This window comes from Camarhynchus parvulus, chromosome 11 (assembly GCF_901933205.1).
Source record: "Camarhynchus parvulus chromosome 11, STF_HiC, whole genome shotgun sequence".
NCBI classification, from domain to species: Eukaryota; Metazoa; Chordata; class Aves; order Passeriformes; family Thraupidae; genus Camarhynchus; species Camarhynchus parvulus.
Window position 1 is genome coordinate 6,948,114 of NC_044581.1, and position 18,118 is coordinate 6,966,231.

Here is an 18,118-nt window from a genome sequence, read left to right on the forward strand (position 1 = left end):
TAGATGGTCCCAGTGCCATGCTGGGAAATCTTGCAGTTCCTTGGCGTTGTTACTCGCACAGTGAAGTCCTTCCCAGTTCGCTTGTCCAGAGAGGGTATGGAGTCTCCCTCACTGGAGATATTCAAAAAGCATTTCTGGGAAGACCCTGCTCGAGCAGCGGGGTTGGACCAGCTGATCCTTTCCAGCCTCGCTATTCCGCGATTCCTTGGGAGGACCGCGGCGCAGGGCCATCCCCTCCCGGCCCGGGCGCGCCCCACCCGCCCGCGGCTCTGTCCCGCCCGGCGCCGGGGCTCCGTCCCGCCCGCGGCTCCGTCCCGCCCCGCGCTTGTCCCGCCCGCCCGCGGCTCCGTCCCGCCCCGCGGCTCTGCCCCGCCCGCCTGCGGCTCTGTCCCGCCCGCCCGCGGCTCCGTCCCGCCCCGCGGCCGTCCCCCCGCCTGCGGCTCTGTCCCGCCCGCCCGCGGCTCCGTCCCGCCCGGCCCCGGAGCTCTGTCCCGCCCCGCGGCTCTGTCCCGCCCGCCTGCGGCTCTGTCCCGCCCGCCCGCGGCTCCGTCCCGCCCGGCCCCGGAGCTCTGTCCCGCCCCGCGGCTCTGTCCCGCCCGCCGCTCTGTCCCGCCCGGCCCCGGAGCTCTGTCCCGCCCCGGGGCTCTGTCCCGCCCGGCCCCGGAGCTCTGTCCCGCCCGGCCCCGGCTCTGTCCCGCCCCGGGGCTCTGTCCCGCCGCTTCCGTCGCGTCACGTCCGCGGGAAGCGGAGCGCGGAGCCGGCGCGGCCATGGCGGTGAGTGCGGGGCCGGGGTTGCGGGGCCTGGGACTCCGGGGAGACGCTGACCGCCTCTCTTGGCTCCGCAGCCCAAGGGGAAGGCGGGCACCAAGGGCAAGAAGCAGATCTTCGAGGAGAACCGGGAGACGCTGCGCTTCTACCTCCGCATCATCCTGGGAGCGTCCGTGAGTGCGGCCGGGCGGGCCGGCGGGGCGCGGGGCCGGGGCGGGAGCGGGCAGACGAGGAAAGCTGTGCCGTGCTCTCTCCGCAGGCCGTGTACGCCGTAGTGAACCTGGTCATCTTCTACTCCGCCGCCTCCGCCTGGACGTGGGTGAGCGCCGGGCACCGTGTTCTGCTCCGGCGGGGGCACCCGGGCCGGGGCTCGTTCGTGGCCCCCGGCCCCGGGGTCGTGGCCGTCGCAGCTGACAGCGCTTCCCTGTTGCAGGTCGCGTTCGTCTTCAGCTTGGTGGTCTACGGCACCAGCTACCGGTCCATGAACTCCATGGCAAAGCCGTCTTTCACAGACGATGGCAGCCTTGCCGACGGGGGAATTGACCTGAATATGGAGCAGGGGATGGCAGAGTGAGTGTCCACACCCGCACGAGTCCAGGTGAGCAGGACCTGCTGCCTGAGCGTGCACACAGAGCCAGGAGAGGCACCCGAGGACAAGGCTGGGCCTCAGCCCCCTCCTCAGCTTGCCCACTGGCGTGGGCATGAGGGGAGCTGGAAGTTTGGAGCCATTTTATTCAGAGTGTACCTTAACTGTCCTTATTACCTGAACACTTGGCTTGGTGTGCTCCAGTCAGGAGCCACGACATGGGTGTGTCAGCCTGGCACGGTCACTGTCCACAGGGCTGAGCTGTAGAGGTAAGAGATCACAAAGAGTTCAGCAGGAGTAGTTTACAATCCTCTTTCAGTTAACAAACACTGCTGCAGCACACAGTGATAGGTATTTTCTTTTTAAACCAGCACAGCAGGTAATCCTTGACAGAGCAGAAGGGTTTTGCTGCCAGTTACGCCATCCTGGCTGCAAACCGGCCATGTCTTGAAATGCTAAAAATTCCTGCCTCTGTCTCAGCCAGTTCCTGTCACCTCCTCAGCCATTTCTGTCCCCCATGCTTGTGCATTCTTCATGTGCCTCTGCAGACAGCACTGAGTCTCTGCCTGTCCAGTGTTCTTGGTGCCACTGTAACTCTTTTCCTTGGTGAAGGAATGCCACAGTATTACAGGAAACACAGCAGTAATTCCTGAAAAGCTGCTAAATGAAATAAGGAGACAGCTGTGCTGGTACCAGAAATACCTTCTAGATTTACACGTTTTCCAACAGCGAGGATCAAACTGTTTAGAGAAAACTGCCAGGTGGTTGTGGACACATCAGGCTTTGCTCTTTGTCTTCGCCGCCCTCAGCCTCTGCCCAGGCCCAGCCTCTGCTGGGGATCTTCAGCTTGTGCTCAGCGAGGTGCTGGGGTCCTTGGCTCCTTCCTCCCATGTCTTTGGGCTACAGTTCCAGGTTTACCTCTGTCCTTCCCTTGCTGCCAGGCTTTTGAAGAAGCACAGTGGGGCCTTGTTTGCAGCTGAGCCCTCTGTGTTGCATCAGGTGTTCTCAGGCTGTCAGGGTCATATGTATACAGTTTTATTAACGTAAGTTTTGATTTTTGCCTGGGGGTGTTATCAGCAGGCAGTGGGGTACAGAACCTGCTGTCTCTGCACAGGATGAGCTCTCATCTTGTGTCTGGGTTGGTGGAATGGTACCTTATCTGCCTGCAGCAGGGGTGACTCAGATGTCTGGTGTAAGAGACTCGGGGGGGACAAGGTGGCCAGGAGGAGAGGAGGTGTGACCTATGAGCTGGTCACTTGCTGCTCTGCCAAGTGTTTTGCTCCCGTTTTACACTGGTTTGGCTCTCTAGAGTGGAATTGCAAAACATTTTGAATACCTTTTTAGTGAAACAATGTGGGATAGTCAAAGAGGGAAAATACAGACTTTTGATGTTTGGGGTGTGCTCCTGATTGTGGGAGCTGCCTCTTGGAGTTGTGCAAGGCACTGAGGCAGAGTGCCTGATAACTGCCCTCTGTGTGTGATGGTGCTGCCAGGGGAAGTGACTGACAGGAGTTAGCACAGGGATCCCAGCAGCTGCTGTGAAAAGGTGACAGGCACAGCCACAGCACTGCTGCAGTCCTGGGTGCAGATGTACTTCCCTTGCTACTGAGGCACAGAGGTTTTTCTGTGGGGTTTATCACACATTAAAATCAATTAATGCTTATCTGAGTCGTGGGCTATGCAAAACAAAGGGGAGGCAGAGCTCTAAAAACAAAACCTTCAGAGCTGAAGTTCCCATCCTTACCCTGTACCTCTAAATTACCTCTCAGGGGATCAGGGAACCCCCCTAGGCTAGCAGGTATTTCAGAAAGCAGTGGATATTTCCAGCTTCTTAGCTAAGCCTGCTGCAGCTGATTAATGCTGCTCCTTTGGAGCTGCTTCTGGAACACTGTGGATTTCGTGGCATTTCTCTCGTGCTGTCTGTTGCTGAAATGGATGCTTTGTGTTGCTCTGGGGTTGGGGAAAGCCCATTTTCACGGTCTCTGGGAGAGTTTGGCTTGGTGAGAGCTCTGCCTTCACCCCTCTGTGGCCTCTGGTAATGCCAGAGGTCACTGAACCCTCAGTGTCTCGTGTTAGAGCTGTTGGTGGTGGATTCTGCAGTGTCTTGAGTTGATGTTGTTTATGCCATAGCCTTTGTTTTCTTCTCTCCATTCTTAGATGTGACTCAAGGGTTTTTTATCCAGCAGATGATGATTTAACCAGAGTGAGAGTTGGCCTCTTTTCTAAACCTTCATGGCACTCCCCGAGGCTTGTGTTGAAAAACTAATACCTGTTTACCTCTCCTGGGTGTCAGATCCCCCGAGGGTGGTGGTTGAAGTGTGGGCAGCTGATTCCTCTCCTTGGCTGCTCTCAGCTCTGCCTCAGGCTGGCATGGAAGAGCTGGAGTCAGATAAGCAGGAGGGGAGGAGGAGCCGTCTGTTGCTGTAGCTCAGCTTGTGGTGTGCTTGTCCTTTAGTGACCCCAAGTGTCTGTCAGCCTGTGAAATGGCATGGGGAAGATTCATGGCTCCCTTCAGCACAGCCAGTCGTGAGGAGTTACACTTTATGTCATTATAGGTGTCAAATCAGCAGTGCTGGCTGCTGCTGCAGCTGTGGGGGTGGGGGGTGGTTTCGTTGCTGATTTCCAACTCCCCAGCAATTCCTCAGCTTTCTCAATGTTGTTTTTTCAGAGGGAGATCATCTCATTAATTCATCAGAGTATTTTGCTGTTGTTGTTTGCTGCTTTGATTCTTTAGATAACTGTGTGTGGCAAAGCAGAGCTGCAGGGCCAGCCTGGCTTGGGCAGGGTCGCTCCCCTGAGGCAGAGCAGACTGTGCTGGCAGAGGAGCTGCCGTGTTTGCCAGGGGTTGGAATGAAAGATTAATGCTTTGCTTTTGTTCCCTCAGGCACCTCAAGGATGTGATCCTGCTGACAGCTATAGTCCAAGTGCTGAGCTGCTTCTCGCTCTACGTCTGGTACTTCTGGCTCTTGGTAAGCCCCAGCCCTGCTGTTTTCCATCTTGCTCTGCATTGTTGCTTTCTTTCCTTGTCTTCAGGATGGAGGACATTGTTTATCCATTTCATTTCAGTGTCATGTTTCAGGATCAAACTATTTCCTGATATGTTTTTTAATCTCCTTGTCACATCTTGTTTAAAATTTAGGCTGAACAAGGCAAAGAAGTCCTGATCCCTCTGGGTCAACCACACAAAAACTGGTTGGCTTTTGTCTTTCCCTCTGGTCCCATAAATGGGCAACAAGCAACATGAGGCAGATCAAAGCTGTCTTGGTGCACAGAGTCTTTCTGTGTCTGTAACAAACAGTGTTTCATCATGTTTGGCTCTTTGAGCCATTCAGCATGCACCAGGGCTGGGATCTGCTGGACACTGTGCCTTTGGGTAGATAAAATGCTACAGGCTTCCATTCCCCTTAACACCAAACCCTTTCTGCTCCTGAAACGTTTGTCATGTGTCTCCAGCTAAAACTGCTTGTGCAGAAGGAGAAAAAAAAATCTCCATTTAGTTTAAAAATCCCACATTTGCTTTGAGGATATCCCATGCAGAGGTACAGAAGGCAATTGTGGGAGCATGGAAAGTTATCCCAGTTCAGTCCTTGATCTTATTTCAGTCCTCACCCACAAATTCCTCCCTAGCTGGCCTGGCAGAGGGCAGCCTAGACTCGGCTGTCCTCTGGAGACCATCTGGATCACTTTTTCATAAATTCAAAGAAATGTGGGTGTGTTTTCCAAAGGAAGGAGAGGTGGAATGTCTGGACAGTTGGATCCCTCTGGGTAATTCAGACCTGATGCTGAGATTTCCGTGCATGAAGCCTGAGCTCTGTATACGTTCCTCAACCGTGGAATGAAACCAGGCCGTTTATTTTGGGCGCCCGCCACTGCCTTTGATTTCTGTGCACCCTGAGATGCCTCTGATCCAGCTGCTTTGTGTCCCTCAGAAGGACCAGCCCTCCTGTCCCCGAGGAGGGACAGGAGTTGGTGGCTGAGTTTGTGCCACGTGTGTTTTGCAGGCTCCGGGGCGCGCTCTGTACCTGCTGTGGGTGAACATCCTGGGGCCCTGGCTCACCGCCGACGCCTCGCCCGCTGCTCAGGAGCCCAATGAGAAGAAGCAGCGGCGGCAGGAGCGCCGGCAGATGAAGCGCTTCTAGCCCTGCCTGGGCACAGATCAACACCCTCTCCCATCTCCATGCTGTTATTTCATCAGGGATGCGACCAAAACCAATCCAGAACCACTGCAGTAGCTCTGTTGCCCTTTGTCACTGCTGCCATTCCGACAGCAAGGCCGCAAGAGACTTCCCCTGGTTGGGTCTTGGCGTGGGCTGAGGCCTTGCTCCTTGGGCTGACAAGGGGGTGATGCTGGGATGTGTGTAAATATCTTTTTAAAGCAGCGCTGTATCGCATTCAGCGTTGGGGAGTGCAATGCTGGAGGAAATAGTACATTAAAGAGCAGAGTCTTAACTGACCGTGCTGGCAGTGGGTTTGTGAAAAGTGCCAGCATGTTCTTGGAGAGCTGGGCTAGAGGGGAGCAGAATCCCCAGAGATAAGTGCTCTCCTTTCCCAAACTTGGTTTGTGCTGCCCTGCCTGCTACAGCCTCTGCACCCTGTGAAGAATCTGCAGCTGCCCTGCAGGATCAGGAGTGAGGGGCAGCTGGGGATGCTGAGAACAGGGCTTGCAGCCAAACTTGGAGCTTTTGGGATTGAGCCTGAGCTCTCTAGAGCCACAGACTGGCCTGTGCTACCTTTGCAGGAGCTCAGTGGGATGTAAGACAAGAAGCTGTGGGGTTTGTTTGGTTTGGGTTTTGTTTTGTTTTCTCCTAAGAGGGTACTCCCAGGGGTGCCATGACTGCTCCAAAGCTCATGTGTTAAAGATCAAGAACAGGGCAGTTTTTACTTTTGCCTGCTTTGATGTGCTGATGTCCCTGTCCAGTATGTTGTTTGTCACAGTCCATGACCCCTTCCTGCCCCTGACACACCAGCTCAGACCATGCAGCTTTGCCTGTGCCAGCAAGAGGCACCGTGGGTGTTCACAGTGGTGCCAGCCTGGGTTTTGATGCTATCCATAACCTTTTGCCCACATGTCTTTTCCATTACATCACCTTTATTACACGCTTTTTTTCCTAACATCAAGCCCAGGCCCCACCCTGAGTCCTCAAAGCCAGGCAGGGTGGCTGTAGTTGGGGTGCAGAGCTGGGCAGAGATTGGTAATGGGGGATTCAAGTCCTTCCTGCTGCTGGTGGAGGACATGAGGGAAGGGGTAGGGAGTGGAAAAGGCATCCATGGGGCGATCTGTGGGTGCAGTGCAGCCCTTATTCCCTGCCAGGCACAGCCCAGAGCCCCCAGCCCTGTCTCTGGCCCCAAGTAGGTGCCCCCACAGTGCTGGGAGCACTCCTGGCACCCTACAGCAATCCCCCAGCACAGCCTTCTGCACTCGGGGACCAGCACATTGCCCCAAGTCTGCCCTCACTCTCCCTGAACCCTCTTGTCTGGCTCCCCAAAGCCACGTGGAGCAGCACAGGCATCCCCAAAATACACAGGGAGGATGCAGGGGACACATCAACACAACCACACGGGCCCTTGGCCGCGCTACCCTACACAGCGCTACATGCACAGCGCCCGCCTCGGGCTCTGCCCTCTGCTCCAGCCCCAGTAAAACCCAGTAAACAGCACCAGTTACACCCCTGGGGTGCTGGCTCAGGGGGTGCCCCTCAGTCAGGCAGCAGCTGCTCCAGTTCTTCCTCGTTCAGGCCATTGGTGGTGACAATGTGATCCAGCTGCTTCATGTAGCGCTCCAGGTCCTGCATGAAGTGGGGGATGCGAGCCTTCTCCAGGACCCCGAATTCCTTCAGCCGATTCACATCTTCATAGGACACCTGGCAGGAAGGAGATGGGGGTCAGTCCCCTCCACCCCAAACCCTGGCAGGTGCCATGGGGGGCATCTGGTGCCCTTGCAGCCCCCCTGGGTCAGTCAGAACATCCCTGCTGCTCGTGGGGAGGCAGTAGGAGAGCTGCTGGGGGTGTGGGATTTGCGGGTTTGGTAATTTTTGGTCACTGCAAGGACAGGTGACAGCAGGAGACTGCTGTGGCCAAGGGCCAGAAAGGCTTAACCTGCTGGGTTAAGCCTCTTCCCGAAAGTCTCCCACAGAGGATTATGGATTGTCCTGTCCTTCCTTGCATCCTACCCAGCACAGCCTTTCCCTGGTACACAGAGATCCATGAGTGCAGGGAAAGACAAAGAGCTGAAGGGCTGCCAGGCAAGGGCTGGTTTTTGGGAAGCCACGAGATTGAGGGAGCCTGTGTGAGCTCTGGGGTGGGATGGGATTGTGGGATCAGCCACCCCCTGCCCCACCCTCAGCCTGGCTCTTACCTTTCCAAGGGCAGCCAGCAGTGGGAAGTCAATGGTCTGCCGATGGCGCAGGATGCGGAGAATCCCATCCAGGTACACCTGGTCCTTACTGAAACAGCCTGGAGCAGCAGAAAAGGCCTGGGAGAGGGCTCCTGGCTTCCAGCACCCTCCCCTTGCCTGAACGTTTGCTGACCACAATAACCAGAATGAGGGCACTGCCCACGAGTGTGCCAGGGCTCAGGACGGCTGAGTCCCAAGGGGTGAGCACTGGGGAGGCAGCCGGGTGCAGCTGGAGCCACAAACACCACTGGGATACCTCCCAAGTAATCCCCAATAATTTTTTAAAGGACAAACGACTGCAAGCATCCAAATGTATCCAAGTGTTTCCTCTCCTTTGCCTGCTGCTTCCCCAAGAGCTTGTGCAAATCACTCCCATGGGACAGGGAGAGTGGTGCTTGGGATGGGGAGGGATACAGGGACTGGGTGCTGTGGTTATGTTGGGAGGAAAGGGTTAAAAGCAAAACTCTGATCTGGAGGATTCTAAATTGCTCAAGTGACCTTGCACCTGGGTGTAACTCTTGATAAGCTTGTGAACAGCAGGCTGGTGACCCTTTGATCTTGTGTTCCTCTGCCCAGGTGTTGGGTGTTGCTCTGGGGATCCCCCCAGTCAGCGAGGTAATGCAAATAAATTTACTTTCTGTGTTCTAGCCATGACTTTGTGCCTGTTCTGGCTGCCTGTGCCAACTCACACTCTACAGGACTGGCGATGCTCAACCTACACAGCAGCAGAACATACCACACTCTGTTTTTTCTTAAAAAAAAAATGTAAGTAAGTAGAATTCTTCCCAAAGCTCAGTTGACCGCCCCAGTGGTACCTGGCTGTGAGGTGTCCGTCTGGCCCCGCTTTGCCCGCACACAGTACTCCCACCGGACCCCAGCATCCTGCACGTACTGCTCCAGGTCCTGGAAGAGGGCAGAGAAGGAGAGGTGGCTGGCCCTCTCGATGGTGTAGTAGAGCAGGGCAGCCCGCCACAGGAAGGGCTGCTTGCGGAACAGGACGCTGTGCAGGCTGGCCAGGCCCTCCTCGGTGGGGTTGGCGGGCTTCAGGCTGTACTGCTTGCGGCCCTCGGAGCTGTGCCACGGCTGCCGCGTGTTGTTGACCCCCCGGATGTAGTGGGTGCCTGGGGAGAGGGGACAGGAGTGAATGCCCAGAGCGTCCCCCAGCTCTGCCCCCGCCCAGAGCAGCCCAGCTGACCGATCTCGTGGCGCAGCATCCCCTCCAGCCAGTGCTGCCGGGCTCCGGCCAGGTTGATGGCCAGCGTGGGCCGGCTGTCCTCCACCATCATCACCGCCTGCGACAGGAGGTCATCGGTCAGCTGCACCACCACCTGCAGGAGGAGGAGGAGGACACGGCCGTGAGCGGGGCTCGGCTCTCAGCAGAGGCCAAGATGGTGGCAGATGGTCAGAAAAATCCACTGACACCACGGATGGCACCGTTTGGCACTGCTGCACCATCACTGGGCTGTGCTGCAGCTCCCCAAAGGAATGACAGACAGCAAGAGCCACTGGGGGTGAGGGGGATAATGAGAGGAGAGAGATGATCTCATGCAGGGATGAAGTAGCTCCTTTAATCTCTTTACAGCCAACAAAGCTGAGCAGGCACTGTGGGGGGAGCAGGCAGCTCCAGGGCAGCCTCCTGCAGTGCCCCTCTGGCTCCAGCATCACCTCCCTGGCTTGTTCCCATGGGCTCCCCAGCCCTTTGTGGCCACACAGGATGGACATCCTCTGGAGACCTGCCTGGTCCCCCTTCTGCATCCCCCCTGGCAATGGGATGGGGCAGTAACTTTGGCCATCAAAACAACCCCACTCTGAACACCCAACAGCTTTGTAATGGCTCTGCACTCCCCAAGAAACACCTCCTGAGGGACCCAAGGCTCTGGTTCCATTTTCATGGATTTCTCCACAGATTCTCTCATTTGAGGCTTCAAGACATGAGCAGTGAGGATGGCTCCATGCCAGTCCACCCTCACAGGCGGAACTGTGTGTGCTGGCCACAATTCACAGCAGGGATGGGCATTGCATGTGGAGGGCTATTCAGTATCTTTATACAGAAAAAGAATGGTATTTTGAGAAATATGGCTGTCACAGGTGCTGGAGCCAAGAGAGCTGCTCACCAGAAGTTAACTTGCCAGCCAGCAGCACTTTCTGACCACTTGACTTCAGATCTGCAGCAACTCAAAGCTGCAGCATCACCAAAGGATGGTCCCTGGGAGCTCTTGCATCTGAGGTTTGGCAGTGGCAAACCTCAGGATAGCAATCAGAATCCCCTACATACCTATTAACTCTATATAAACCACCTGTTATTTCACAACTGACACTTTTCAGGATGAAAACATATGCCTGTGTTACTATGTGACAATTCTTCTCTTATTAAAAAAAGAGAGGAGACTGAATTGGTTCGCTTTAAGTCAGATTTATTATTATTATGAAAGCCAAAAGTGCAGCCTAACAGAGTCCACCACTGGGCAAACAAACAGCATCAAATACTTACAGTGCAACTGCTTACCTGGGTTAAAATACACCAGTGTGAAAAGGAATCCCTCCAGTGCTGAGCTTGTCAGCTCACCTCTGACTCCTCATGCAGAACCAGCCATCCAGGAGCAATGGGAAGGGACTCTGGGCAGTGCCAGAGACCACAGCTTCTTATGCTGCAGCCCTTCTCCTGCTACAAAACCTCATCCTGCTGAGCAGCACCACTTGCCTTGCTTTGGGACCCTCCAGCTTTGCAGACACAACCAGGGCTGCAACTCCAGCCAAAGAGCAGCAGGACCAGCTCTCCAGGTCTGTGACCTCTCTCAATCTGAGCAGCATCCCCACTGCATCCTTGTGGTCCATGGTTTTGCTCAGCTTTTGTGAACGCACTGATGGAGAAAGAGCTCATCCCAAGGAACTAAGGGAAGGTTTCTGGTGGTCCCCATGGCACTGGGGTATGGGTTCCTGTCTCTCCTGGCACTGCTCAGGACCTCTGACACTGAGCAAGCAGCTCAGAGGTAGAGGGAGGCCACTGATGGGATCCCAAGAGACAGCAGCTAGCACTGTTTAGGGTGACAACACTCCACAACCCCAAGGATTGCCATGCAGCACTTACCAGTGGGGCCAGGTGTTTCTCTGCTGCAAGCTGTGAGCCCACTGAAATCCATATGGAAACCTCTGGCAGCATCATGTCTGTCCTAAGTCAGAAGAAAAGCAGAAGAGCTTCAGGATCTGCAGCTTGGACCCCAACAAAGCAGCTTTTGAGGGGACAGATTTAATTCCAGCACGAGCACTTACCCAGGAGCGGTGCTGGGAGCGGGATCCTGCCTTTGCTGATCGGTGCTGGGGACAAAGGGCAGCTGCAGGGGCTGCACCAGCCTGGCCACGCTGCCTGCCAGGGCTGCCCCTGGGCAGGGACACACCAGCTGCTGTGCTCTGGGCTAAGGTACCCCCACAGGAGGTTCTTCTTTTTCAAGCAAGCCACCACAATTAGTGCGGATCAGGGAAGCAAAGGGCACGGCAGAACAGACACAGATGGTGAAAGTCAGGAATCAGAGATACAGGTGCAGGGAGGGAGACACAACCTGAAACCACTCAGTTCCCTGACAGGGTGTGAGATTATCAGTGATGCAGAAGTTTCAACAAGTTTTGGTGCTGTACAGGGAGCAAGTTCTGCCAACGTGGCTGTATTGAGAGCAGGTGAAACCCTTCTCTCTCCCCTACCCCAGACACATCCAGCAAAATTTCCATTGGACAGAAAGGAACAAACCAATGCTTTCATTGTTTCCAAAGCACTTATCAAAGGCCCCAGATAAAACAGCCACACCGACGTGCAAACAGTGACTGAACTCTGCGTTCCCTTGAATCACAGAATGTCCTGAGCTGGAAGGGACCCACAGGGTTCATTGAGTCCAGCACCTCTGAGCCCAGGGACAACTACACAGGGCTAGAAGGAAGCCAGTTGTACACCAACACGTAAGAAAATCAATGGCTTTTTGCCCAGCCAGGGCTCAATTAATGGAGAACAGAGTAGCTGAATTTAATCAGTTAATAAACCCAAGAGATAGAGCTCAACTAGCAAGGTGTAAGTGCAGGTCTGTAAGACTGGCAGCTGCTTGGTTGGGTATTGGGACTGCCTCTGGGCACTCAAAGGCAGATGAATTATAGGGAAACATCTACAGAAATCTGTTCTGTCCCAAGCAAAGGATTAGGAAGACCAAGGTGCCAAATCCACATCCCAGGAACACCCTCAGGAGGCATCAGGGCAAACCAAGGGTGTTTGAGGAGGAAATGAAATGTCCTCGGGCAGGAGGGACCTCAGGGGAGCACTCATTCCTGCTTTGCCTGCATGGAATGCACTGGGTACCACTGGGTGAGGTGATACTTTGGAGAAATGCTCACCAATAACCCTCTTTGAAGACAGAGGTGAAAAATCAGAGGTAGGAAATAGAGTCTGGCCAAGAAGCAGAGGTGAGGAAGCCCCCACACCACCCAGCACTGCACAGTCCCTGCCCTGCAGCCAACAGCCCCAGGGAGCCCTGCAAGCCAGCCCACACAAAGCCAGGTCCAGAAATCCTTCTCAGACTTTGAACCCAGGACAGTGGAAGTGTTTTGCCCACACCTTGCTGGCAGAAGGGATAAAAAAAGTTCCTTAATGGCAGCTGTGGCATGCTCCATGCAGGATGCTGCAGGGAGTGCAGAGAAACCAGGTTAGGAGATGTTGAACTTCTCCCCTGGCTCCATCCCATGTGGCTACTGTTTTATCTTAACCACGTATTTCCCAGCCTTAAAACCCAACCCTGGGGTTTCAAAGCATCATAACCTGCATGTCCTGCAGGACAGCAGGAAATCTCTTCCCTGGCTTTGCTTTTGGACATGTGGGTTAAGGCAGAGGTCAGAGAAGTCTGCCCTCCCACTGCCAACAGCAAGAAATGACTTCCCAACAGTAATTGATGCCTCATGCACACAGCAAAAGGCTCCTGGCATGGCCATGCAGACAAGCAGCAGCTGCTCCCTCCCTCTCAAGCACAGAAGGGAGATACACATGGAAAACATCACAGGAAGTTTGTGGCGAACCAGCACCCAAGTCCTAAAGCCGGGGTATGGTGAGGCTGGAGGTGAAAGGACACTGCTCAGAGCAGAAAAGCTTCCTCTTTGAAACCAAAACATTTCTTAATCAGAGTCCTTTTTATCAGAAAATAAATATTTTGCTGTGTTTTACAAGTTCTAAAGCAGGGATGTGGATTACCTCTCCCACACAGCCCTCCTTCTGCATGTACTTTCGGATCACGGACCAGATCTGGCACTTGCTCAGCAGCCGCCCGCCCGTGGCCACCTCGAAGCTCTCGTAGGTCCCGTACTTCTCCAGCACAGCACGGATGATCCTGATGGCCTGTGCCACACAGAAAGTACAAACATAAGCACAAACACCTCCCTGCTTACAAACACAGCCGAAAATCCCACATGCAACAAAGGCAGTGAAGGTAACCACGATTAACCCCTCTAAAATCCCTTGTGGTTTTGCATGATCTAAGAAACCAAGGAGACTGAGCTGGCTGGAGTGTCCACCAGGACAGACAGACACTTCACATAATCAGCACCACCCACAGCATATTCTTTCTGATTTCTGTCACCCTTGCAGGCATCTCCTGCAGAAATGGAGCAAAGCAGAAGAGAAACTGCATGGTCGCAGCGTGGTTAAATCTCTGATTATTTTCAATCTTTTCTGCTTTCAGTTCTCCTTGCAAACTCCAGTGCTTGCACAAAGACCTCCAGCTTCTGAGCTTCCTTTTTACTCCCAGAATTTCTTACTCCAAGGCTGAATTCCAAGCTCAGCAGTGAGGCTGTGCATCACCCTCTGCAGTGATGCTGCTTCAAACAGCATCTCAGCACACCAGCCTGCTGTACACCCAGCAGCCTTCTAATAAAAGCATCACGTGCTCCATTATTCACATTAACATTGATGGAGCATCTATAAAATCTGAACATTTATTAGCACATTTCCTCCCCAAAAAGTGAGCTTCCATTGCAGACATTTTCAAGCAATTACTTTCTCCAGCCATTGGAATACATACTAATATATTAATATTAGATATTATATTCATATTATATTAGTACATATTCTGAAGCAGATGACTTTCAACCAGTTCTGGAGTTTTTCCAGCAGTTTTATTGCCTCTGCAAACCTGGCTGGGCTGCTGCCAAGCTTCCCAGCCCTGGACCACTTGTTGTCCCTCCCTAGTCTCTAAGGTTACCCAGGATCAGGAGATGAGTGCTCACCACCTGCACTGCTGCTCAAATCATCCAAAACCCCATAAGAGAAGAGGAAATGGCTCAAGTTGTACCAGGGGAGGTTTAGGCTGGACAATAGAAAAAAATTCTTTATGGAAAAAGTTGTCATGCATTGAAACAGGGCGGGGGTGGAGTCACCATCCCTGGAGGCATTTAAAAGACGGAGATGTGGCACTTGGGGACGTGGTTTAGTGGTGAGATTGGCAGTGCTTAAGTAACAGCTGGGCTTGATCTTAAGGGTCTTATCCCACCTAAACAATTCTGTGATCCTAAGAGGGGCTTTAGGTCTGCATCTGGTGAGCAACCTCCTCAATCCCTGCAGAAGGGCCTGATTTTCCTTCCCTGGGCAGTTTTCACAGCTGGTTTCTATTCTCAAGTCATTCACCGTGTCTTTCCAGGAGAAGCTGTGCACAGTTTTTTCTGCTGTCAGTTTTGTTTTCTGGAGTGGGGGTTTTTGGATTTTTTTTTCTTTGTTTGGTGAACAGTCAGACTAATTTTTACAGCACAAGCTACCTTCAGCTGACCACTGCAGAAAAACAACCTTTCATCCTCCCACCTCTGTCAGCCACTTGCTCTCTCTCCTCCCAGGGGACCCAAATCACTGAGCCAAGAGAAACCCAGCACAGCTGGAGCCCAGGAGTAAGACAACCAGAGAGCTCCTTCCTGACCTTCAGAGCACATCCTGGTGAGCAAAATTCCTGAGATTCCAACGTCCTGAGCATCCCCAGATCACGCACCCACCATAGGCAGTGGGACAACAAATCCTCCAGCTCTGTGCTGGTGCCACTCAAATTCACGTGGCAAACCAGGGATGTGATCTCCAGGGTGATGAGCCTCTACACAGGGCTGGAAGAATCCTCCTGGCTTATTTAAGTTTTCTATTAAGAAAATAAAATAACCCCCCAAGCACATGCAGAGCAGCTGGAAGCAGGGAGTGGTGTTGGTTTGTCTGCTCATGTCCAAGGATGCTGACTTAGCAAAATGCCTTATTTATTTAATCTCCATGATTAATGAAAAGGTCTTTGAAAATAAAAGCAGTTTACAGCTAAGAGTTAGCTGCCAATGAAAAATGCTTCCCAAAATAAAAGAGACTGGAAGGAGGTTACTGCAGGGCAAGAGCAGAACAACAGTGCCATGAATGCTGTCCCATCCCAGCCTCACCAGAAAACCAGGAAAAACATTGGCAGAAACACTCAACCCTTAGTAGCCCTTGCAAAAGCTTCCAGAATCCACAGAGGTTACAAACCTTCATTCCATTCATTCAAAGCACTGCTCAGAGAAAAATAATCTCAATTATTCATCTTTTACTCCGCTGCAAGCCAACTGCACCAAAGGAAAAAGCACGGGGAGAAGGAGCTCTGAGCAACTCATGCTAGTGCAAGTCTCAGGGAATAAAATACAGGAGGGAAATGCCAGAAGCTGAGAGGTCTTTGCAGGCGTCAGAGTGTCTCCCCTGCAAGAGCCTCGCTGGCACCAGCTCATCTGGGGCAGAGGTATGGCACACACTGGGAATGACAAACTGCTCAGAAAGCTGTGTGCAGAAAGAGCCTGAATCATCTGGATAATGAACCAGGCAGAGGCATGGGCAGTGATGCAGGAAAAGTAAACATTCAAAAAACAACAAATAAATCAGTGATGAAGTTGTTATTTGAATACGTAACTCCTGAGTGAGAGGTGCAAATAAACACCTCTGGTGTGCCAGCCTGAATTTGGGATAAGAGGAGGTTTTTATCTGCTCACTGGTTCACGTGGCAGAAAGGATGCTCTTCCTGGAGGCAGGATGCTCACTCCCAGGTGCAAACTGGTTCTGGGACACAGCCAGGCTCCCAGCTCCAAGCATAGGCTGAAGGGACAGAGCAGCTCTAGTCCTGCAGCCACAAAAGGCTTGTTTGTGGGCACAGCACCCTGGAAGCACACTCCTGCCCCTTTTCTCCTGATGAATGACCAGGAGCTGTTTTCTCAGTGCCATCCCCATGGCAGAGAGCAACTCAGAAATGTTTCAGTAGTGTATAAGCCATGGAAACAGTTAAGTAAAATAATACAGACTCCTTAAGTGGAGTCTTCACCAATTAATATCATTACTGACTATGTTTGCTGATGCCTTGAGGATGCTGCTGCACTGGACAACCTTTAGGCCTTCCAGAAAACAAGCCAGACTTAACCACCAGGTAATTCAGGCTAAGGAGCACTTCCCATGCTGTCACCCATGTGCTCCAGCTCCTCTGCTGTTAGCTCTACAGCAACAAGTGCAGAAGCATAGCAGCAAGGTGTCCCTGATGGAGAACAGCTCCCAGCATAAGCAGGAGCCAGTGTGAGCATAGAAACACAGACTGGTTTATGTGGAAAGGGACATTTGAGATCATTTAGTTCCAATCCTCCTCCATGGGCTGGGACACCTTCCACTAGACCAGGCTGCTCAAAGCCCCATCCAGCCTGGCATCACCCAGCACCAGCACGACCCCTGTCACCATGGAGCAGGCACCATTCCTGCACGTAGGCGAGGTTACTAAACCCTGAGGTTTAAGAAATCACAGGGTGAGTGTAATGAAGGCAGGACACAAAAGGTGCTAAGGGGAGAGGGACTGGGCACCAGCTGGGAGGGAAAGAAGGCCAGGTTTCACATGGACCAGGGGGAATGGTGTTAAGTTGACTGAGGGTGGTTTTAAGATGGACATTAGGAATCAATTCTTCCCTGTGAAGGTGATGAGGCCCTGGCACAGGTTGCCCAGAGAAGCTGTGGCTGCTCCATCCCTGGAAATGTCCAAGGCCATGTTGGATGGGACTTGAAGCAACCGATCTGGTGGAAGATGTCACTGTCCATGGCAGGGTGTGTGGGGTAATTAGACGGTCTTTAAAACCCCATCCAACCCAAACCAGTCCAGAATTCCACGACCATGGACCATCTCCTGGCCAGCCCCACCAGGGCCCATCCCACACCGGTCCCTCCTTTCTCCTCCTCCTCTTCCTCCCAGGCCGAGCATCCTTCCCGGGCCCCGCCTCACCTGAGCCACGAAGCGGTCGGAGGCGGCCCCGTACTTGTCCAGGACGGCGGCGGGCACCGGCTCCGCGTACTCGAACTGCGGGTCGTAGGCGAAGCTGGCGCGGAAGAAGCGCTCCCGCTCCGCCTCCACGTTCCGCGGCCGCAGCGCCACGAGCAGGCAGGGGCTGCGCCGCCCGCCGCCCTCCTCGCCGCGGCCCCGCGCGATGTGCGGCAGCGAGGCGGCGGCCCGCAGCCCCCCGCGCCCCGCCGCGCCCTCGCTCCGCCGCGGCCCGGCCCCGGTTTCCGAGAGCCGGCGGCTTCCCCGCGGGCAGCGCGGCGCGGGGGGCGGCGGCGGGGACGGGCAGGGGCAGAGCGGCGCGCCATGGCCCGGCCCGCCGGCCGCCCCCGAGCCCGCGGCCCCCGAGCCCATCGCCCCCCGAGCCCGCGGCCCCGAGCCCGCGGCCCCGAGCCCATCGCCCCCGAGCCCACCGGCGCCGAGCCCGCGGCCTCCAGCGCGGCGGCACCGGGCCGGCACCGGGGCTGCGCCGGCTCCGCCCCCAGCACGCGCCACCGCCCGCCAATCGGCGCTGCGCCCGGCGCGCCGCAGCCAATGGGAGAGGAGCGAAGCGGGAGAGCCCCTCCCTCCCAGCCCGGCCCCGAGCGCTGCGCTCCGCGCCGCGGGATCGGTGCGGGCACGGCAGCCCCAGCCCCAGCCCCAGCCCCAGCGCCAGCCCCAGCCCCGGCGCCAGCGCCAGCCCCGGCGCCAGCGCCAGCCCCGGCGGCATCACCAGGCCCGGAGGCACAGCCGGTCCCGGTTGCACAGCTTGTCCCGGTTGCACAGCCGGTCCCGGTTGCGCTGCTGCATTGCTGCCTCGGTTGCGTGGCTAACCCCAGCTGTGTCGCCATATTTGTATTGCCACCCCTGGCTGCATCGCCAGACTCCAGCTGCATCCCCACCCTGTTTGCATCTCCAGCCTTGGCTGCATCGCCACCCCAGGTTGTGTCACCAACCCGAGCTGCATCGCCAGTCCCAGATGCATTTCCAAGGGCAGTTATATTTCCATCCCAGTTGCTCTGCCAGCACCAGTTGCATCATGCTCCAGTAGCACCACCAACCCCAACCACA

The 18,118-nt window shown here is 54.8% G+C and overlaps 2 protein-coding genes across 2 annotated transcripts; one reads left to right on the plus strand and one right to left on the minus strand.

Moving 5' to 3' along the window:
• Positions 1 to 626: 626 nt before the first annotated feature.
• Positions 627 to 5,808, plus strand: TMEM208 (transmembrane protein 208). The gene is made up of 6 exons (XM_030956140.1): positions 627 to 774; positions 846 to 941; positions 1,028 to 1,087; positions 1,202 to 1,338; positions 4,239 to 4,323; positions 5,356 to 5,808. The coding sequence occupies exons 1-6, from the start codon at positions 769 to 771 to the stop codon at positions 5,491 to 5,493; spliced, it is 522 nt and encodes a 173-aa protein (XP_030812000.1). The 5' UTR covers positions 627 to 768; the 3' UTR covers positions 5,494 to 5,808.
• Positions 5,809 to 6,425: 617 nt separating this feature from the next.
• Positions 6,426 to 17,422, minus strand: KIAA0895L (KIAA0895 like). The gene is made up of 6 exons (XM_030956355.1): positions 17,015 to 17,422; positions 12,970 to 13,113; positions 8,944 to 9,076; positions 8,564 to 8,869; positions 7,710 to 7,807; positions 6,426 to 7,215 (listed from the first exon to the last, which is right to left on the minus strand). Exons 1-6 carry the CDS (start codon positions 17,420 to 17,422, stop codon positions 7,051 to 7,053), a joined length of 1,254 nt encoding a protein of 417 aa, XP_030812215.1. The 3' UTR covers positions 6,426 to 7,050.
• Between the last annotated feature and the right edge of the window lie 696 nt (positions 17,423 to 18,118).

Excerpts from the sequence above, each read along its gene's own strand:
- KIAA0895L (XM_030956355.1), bottom strand. The coding sequence starts at position 17,422 with ATGGGCTCGGGGGCCGCGGGCTCGGGGGCGGCCGGCGGGCCGGGCCAT. Across the intron at positions 13,114-17,014 it reads CCGACCGCTTCGTGGCTCAG|GCCATCAGGATCATCCGTGC; the intron begins GTGAGGCGGGGC and ends TGTGTGGCACAG. Across the intron at positions 9,077-12,969 it reads AGGAGGGCTGTGTGGGAGAG|GTGGTGGTGCAGCTGACCGA; the intron begins GTAATCCACATC and ends CTCCTCCTGCAG.
- TMEM208 (XM_030956140.1), top strand. Across the intron at positions 942-1,027 it reads GCATCATCCTGGGAGCGTCC|GCCGTGTACGCCGTAGTGAA; the intron begins GTGAGTGCGGCC and ends CTCTCTCCGCAG. Across the intron at positions 4,324-5,355 it reads TCTGGTACTTCTGGCTCTTG|GCTCCGGGGCGCGCTCTGTA; the intron begins GTAAGCCCCAGC and ends TGTGTTTTGCAG.